This window comes from Opisthorchis viverrini (assembly GCF_000715545.1).
Source record: "Opisthorchis viverrini unplaced genomic scaffold opera_v5_170, whole genome shotgun sequence".
Classification (NCBI taxonomy): Eukaryota; Metazoa; Platyhelminthes; class Trematoda; order Opisthorchiida; family Opisthorchiidae; genus Opisthorchis; species Opisthorchis viverrini.
Window position 1 is genome coordinate 616,498 of NW_008751826.1, and position 6,473 is coordinate 622,970.

At 45.6% G+C, this 6,473-nt stretch overlaps 1 protein-coding gene across 1 annotated transcript; it reads left to right on the forward strand.

Moving 5' to 3' along the window:
* Window positions 1-1,936: 1,936 nt before the first annotated feature.
* T265_07407 (hypothetical protein) lies at window positions 1,937-6,257 on the forward strand (the record flags this gene model as incomplete). Its single annotated transcript, XM_009172917.1, has 2 exons — window positions 1,937-3,148; window positions 6,081-6,257. The coding sequence occupies one exon, from the start codon at window positions 1,937-1,939 to the stop codon at window positions 3,146-3,148; it is 1,212 nt and encodes a 403-aa protein (XP_009171181.1).
* Window positions 6,258-6,473: the final 216 nt, after the last annotated feature.

Genomic DNA, 6,473 nt, shown 5'->3' on the forward strand with positions numbered 1-6,473 from the left:
ACTTGACAGCCCACTGACAGTGCTGGATTTATGCACCAATTTACCAGCTCGCGCGTGCAATGCGGAGCTACCTACCCCCCTCAAATCATCGGTGAACGAAACTGCGGCAGCTACAACCACTGTATGACGAATACGCGGTTCTTACAGCTGAGGATGATGATGGGAAATAGCGGTTTACATGGGCTACAGTCTCATAATCATAACTCGTTTAGTCTGATACCGGCGAATTCGCAACGAGACAATTAGAAAACGAGTAATCGGTAGAGCAATGGAACTTTAATCGAAGAATGTGTCCAGTGCGAAAAGCTGAGTTGTTTAGGCCGTGTGTGCGTGTGTTGCACCATCGTTTGCCGAAGAGTGCTGTTTTCCCAGCTCATTTCAAAATAGCGGAGGCAGTGAAGCATCCATTTTGAACACTGATACCAGGCTGTCGATGATGATGATGATGATGAATGCCTGGCAAAATGGGGTCCGCAGGACCCCTTGTGTGAGTAATTAGAGGCGCTGCGAGGTATGGCTGCTAATCGATTTCAATGGCACTGTTGTTGTCCCTTTCTATCCAGACTGTCAGAATGAGTACCTGGAGGTGTAGGCACCTCGGGATGGTTGTGATAGGCTAGCACTAAGTCCCTTCCCCGTCCACTTTTAGTCTTTTTTTCACAGTACAACATCTAAATGAATTATGGTTGCACGGCAGGGATGGATTAGTGTTCGAACACCGATGTCATAGTTTCGATGATGATAGTGATGTTTCTACACCAGCTCTTTACGCAGCGTTGCCCTTCTATGGTAGCAGCAGCTGTTTAGTAATAAGAAAGTTTGCTATCTAGTGTTTATCAATAGCAGCTTGTGGACAAATGATTTTCTTTTACAATGCCGAACTAGATGACACCGACGCACAATCATTCCCAGCGACTGCCATCCTGTGCTATGTTCGTGCGCGCTAATTCCCAAAGGGACAGCGTGCAGGGTGCGCGAGCGATGATCTGGTTTGAAGAAACTCCGTTGCCAAAATGGCTCGATGCAGTTTGAGTGCCATTTTTAAGTACCGATCGGAACGTCGTGCTTCCATGTGTTACATTAAGGCCTGTTTGCTGAAATGTGTGCAATGATTGACCTGTGATTATTAATAGGTGTGTACAGTCAAAGAACGTCTGTTCACTCAACGAATAGCTCGCATCCGCATGAGAGGTCGACTTTCAAGCAAGCCTACTCGATTCCCCGTGACAACTGGCAATTCACCTTCATTCGTGCCAGCGGCCAATGCAAATTTTCCGGTGAGCGTTGTAAAATCATGGTCCCTTGTCATCATTTAACAGAGAACTTGATGTTTCATTCAATCGACTTTTGGGACTCCGGGTTTTTCCACTTTGGGTAAAACACTACTTCGGCACGAGCAACCGCGACGTAGTTTAGCCCAAAAAAGTCGTGGCGTCGAATAATGTCATCCTTTGGCTGTAACCCCCCTCAGTGTCTGGTTGCCGTGCCTCCCGAGGACTGAGATACTGTTAGGTTGCCCAATCCCATACGAGAGCAGTCGAGATGTCGGGGTGGGATTCGAAACACGGACCTTCAGGTTAGCAACCTTGACCACTTGTAACCCCCCTGTCTGGTTGCCGTGCCTCCCGAGGACTGAGATACTGTTAGGTTGCCCAATCCCATACGAGAGCAGTCGAGATGTCGGGGTGGGATTCGAAACACGGACCTTCAGGTTAGCAACCTTGACCACTTGAGCCCCCCCACCTATTTCACTCCTCGTTTGTAAAACCTTTATTTCTATACACCCGCTCCCATTTTCGCCTTGAAAGGTTAATACAGCTTCACTAGACCACCAAAGCACATTTTATTGGAGTAATTATCAAAATATCGAATTGACACATTATTGATCACGAACGTCATCGTTCGCCTTTCCTCTGTTGTAGCTAACTACGAGACAATGAACTGGACGTTTATGTCCTCGTTCAACCAACTCCAATTGACGAATTCATGGAGAAAGTGTGCAGGTACGTACTGTGGACACATTGAGAACGGCACTGAATGCGGTTCTTGTCCGTGGGGTACGAGGGTGGACGTCAATGACAACCGTGACAGCCTATGCTCAGTGTGCACTATCACACCAAGCCTTCACGGTTGGATGTACTTGGGATTCACAGTGATGATGCCTATGTCTTTCTTATTCAACTTTCCATCGTCCCCATTACAATCGCCAGTAACACACTCCACTTGCCCAAATAATCCAGAGTCGTCTTCTGGCAATCGTAACATGTCCACTGCCATTGTCCATCCACCTCTTCTATTACAGGACCAATCTTCCTGCGGTAATCCTGTTCGTACATGCAAATACCTTTCCTGGGGTCTGGTGTATTTCGCTCTTCACTGTTTATCCGCTTTTGTCAGTATCCTGTTATTCCCACCACTGGGAAGCCTAAACCTATACAGCTGTGTGCCACAGAAGTTGGAGGATTTTTACGCCCCATTTCTGATTGTCTATGGGTGTCCATCTGAAGTTGTATTTCCTTATCTCTCATTACCTCTGGTCTACTTCGCCTTTTCTATTTTTGGCTGCGTGCTCTTTTACGTGGCCATTCTTCTGACGCCTTCAGGTTCTGTTGATCTGTCCAAGTGGCTACGTGTAACTCACTTATCCCTTTATGCCTATCCCGTACTAGGTCTGGTGGTCTTCATTTTCGGAGGTGTTCTCTACTACTCCTACCCTTATGTCATTCTCATCCTAGCTGTGATCCACTCAGTTTATCGTTTCCCGGCGATATTTGACTATTGTGCTCCGACAACGAACGGAAGTGTGTTACCCGTTTGTCATCCGTTGGTGGTTATCCGATCGTTGTTTTGTGTACCCGAACCGGCACTTGCACTAACACTTCTTGTAAGCTTATTTTGTTTTGGGTATTCACTAATTAGTCTGGATATTTCCACAGTTTGGGTACTTGTTTTCACCTTCGTCCCATTTCTATTCTACTTGCTCACTTTGCCTTTCACTCATCCATTTGCGACGTCCGATGGAGAGGAGCGCCTGCAGTTGGCGTTGATGCGCCACAATGGTACGGATTCGTTTGTGGTCTCCGTACACCATCGGAAACAGGATATCAGTCAAGAACGCGCAATCCAACCGGATTCGACCGACGGATGATCTGTACCAAGGAACACTGTCGATGGGGTTTAAGTGAGTACTTGTTTAAGTAGCTCATCGAATCGGAATGTATTTTGTTAACAGGCCATTCTCAGGGATTTTTCGTCCATTTGTGATCTAGTGCTGGCCGTTGCCAAGTGCTGTTCTTTATAGTAATGGGCTTCCACATAAATCATGGTTTTACGGCACTAAAGCATCGGAGTTGAACACTATTGTCATGCTGTCGATGCTGATGATGTCAGCTGACGTGCCACACTTCACAATATCAGCCTACTCAATTACCTGTTTCCCTAATTTCAAAAGCGATTTCTCAGGATTGTCATCTTCGCCGACAGCATGACATCGGTCTACAAAACTCATCCTTCGTTGCAGTACAACCACAGTTTATCCGAAATCCTTATTTCGTACAGAAGACTAAAAGTGGATGGGAAAGTAACTTAGTGCTAGCTTGCTGCAGTCACTTCGAGATGTCCACACCTCCAGAAGCCTATTCAGACAATATCGTTAGATATCGGTGACGGTATGCAAGTATTCGCATCTTCACCCGTTCAGGGTTTTCCACCACCCAAAACCATTATCACACGTAGTTTCGTGTCTGATGCACTGATACCAAATTTATGGGCTATCTAATGTCGTTTAATTACTTTTTGATACTGGAGCGGGGTAACGGAGAAATGTGGAAAGTGTTGCGAACTACCCGTGCGGTTCCGTTGGGCGTCTTTTTAGGTATACATCGGTTTCTTAATTTATTCATGAGGACCTCCCTCCCACTGAGTGGTCCCCAATGAAGGCTGGGACCATCCTTGATAAGCTTTGACTGGAGACTACATCTTCCAGGCGTAGTCTTCATTAAACCTTACGTCTGGCATACAATACAGCACTTTCTATCAATGAACTGGCTGAAATTTTCTCCAGTGTGATACAGTCATGCTGTAATTGTACGTTAGCGGTTCAAATCTGTGTTGAATGATAGCTGAAGCGGCGGTGTCTTTATAGAAGCCGTGATCCTGATATACAGTTTATACGTAGCTCTGATGAAAGATAGATGTTTGTCTACGTACGTGTTACCAATAAAACGGTGCAGTTGTCAATTTGCTGATTGAGCTCCATCAGATCTACTGGGAGTTTAATATCATCCTGTGGCGTGCCAGTCTATGATATCCGATTGCGTGGCTCCGAAAAATCTTCCCCATGTATTCATGTAGGTAGTAATGGGTAAACAAATGTTTACATCCCTTCTTCTGCATAAACTAGCTGCACAGTATCAGTTGCATCCTTTCTGCTTTGCACCGCGGTCTTAATCTGACATGTTCAACTCAAGATGTATCCTCAAAATATATCAGTAGTGCTGTTGGTCTTCCTGACACAAATTGCGAACGTTAAAAGCGACATTATGGACATTGTGACCCTCAAGACGGTGAAAGGGTGTAGGGTTTTGCTGGGGGACTCTTCCGTAGCCTCTGACCCACTTGGCAGCAAAGGGATGGCCTGGTCCAAGTGCGCAGGGGTTAAGACGTGACTGCCTGACTCCTGGTGCAACTGCGCACAGCAGTTGAATAGCACCAGACTTTAGATTTAGGGACATTTTGACCGTATTGAATAGCGCACGGGTGGTCACGGTCAACCTTTGGGTGATCGGGGTTCGCGGTTTTTAAGGCATCTTTCTAACGCCAAGGCAGCACTGCTGCTTCCATATATGGACATACTGCTTGCTTCTGTCGCAGAGAATAGTGATACTTTACCTCCAGAGCGCACCGATGTAAAATTTATCGCTGTTCTCCCTCGGGCTTCTCTCCGTTGGCATTTCTGGGATGACTGGACCTCATAGAGCCGAATTGCTATTAGTACAGTCCACAGGCTCATTGCAGCAATGAACCCCGACCACTAGGACAGCTTTGGGTCTGCCTAGCGAATGAACAAATTGCCGCAATTGACCGAGGTGGACTGAACCGAGCATCAAAGACGATATGTACTGTTGGCAAAGAATACAAATGACGTCTGTTTGCAGTCTGAAACATCTCGGCATTTGCTACCATTATTCTGGAAGTTATTGTTTTGTTCTTTTGACTTCGTACATTGAGATAACACTCGATAAATTTGAGGAACACACCAAAGAACCTTATGCAAACGGCTTTCGCTTTTTTGTACCCAGTTCGCGTTTCGCGATGTAGAACTCGGTGACCGACTTGCTTCATCGTTGCACATTCACAATCGGGGTTCTTCATTGCCTACCGCTTCTACCTTTATCCTCTCTTTATTCTACTCCTCTTGCGAAACCTGCCCTTGCTACCAGATGTTATTCCTCTTTATCCGGTCGACTCACGCTCCTCATTCCCCTTCCTGTCGGCCAACCAATGGACCGTCCTTCACCTTTTTTACAAACCGTGTGTTATCAGGCATTTGACATCCTAATTTTGCTGTTGGCTGGTTTCGTCTTCGCGTTTTTAACCAGAGTCTTCCTACTTTATGGCTCACTATTCCATGTGACTTAACGTTTTCTCTTAGTGAATAAGACGATGGTGTGGATTTAGTGGTTTTACGCTCCGTTTACATGGGTTCACTCTCATGATGTAAATTTCAGCCCTCGGTGAACAGAACCACCATCTTGAGAACTATCTGGGCACTATATGTGAACTTTTGATACGGCTAAGATTGGATCTTGTCTCCCCTTAATAGTGCAACCTTTTCTATATACGTGCTTCATTTTTTAGAATGAGTTTGGCAAAGCAATCCACCTGTCCAACATATCTCACTATAACAGCTCCCTCTAAATTAACCGGCACTAGTAACCATCAGACTGCACTTCTCTCCACAATGCTCATGTATTCGCCTCGCTTAGTTAAGATCCTAATAGGAGAGAAATACTACTTGTTAGGGGCGCCGCCTCCTGATCTACTTCCAGCTAGTCTGAATGTTCCTCATTTTACTCCAGGGTACCGTACTCTTGGGATTTTGACATGCTGATTCTCATTCGTCATTTGATGAAGCAAATCTTCCCGATTGTGGATGATCAGCGTTTCGGGTTACCAACTTCAGTGTCCAATGCCTTCGGAGACAAATGTTTTGTCCACAGTTAACTTGTTGTCCTACCGAAATACATATGTGATAATTACCATCTACTTCTTGCTTTTCACTAAGCATGTCGTGGGGCCTCTGAATGCGTCCCTAGATTTAATACTTTCCAAACTCCTGACTTTCACTTTTTAGGTAGATTTTTTCCGAAACTTGCTTGGCATTGCCAATCCCTCGAAGGTGTGGATGTTGTCACATCCTACCCTTAGAAAAGCCAGTTCCAATTCCATATAATGGTCCAGTAGCGAGGTGC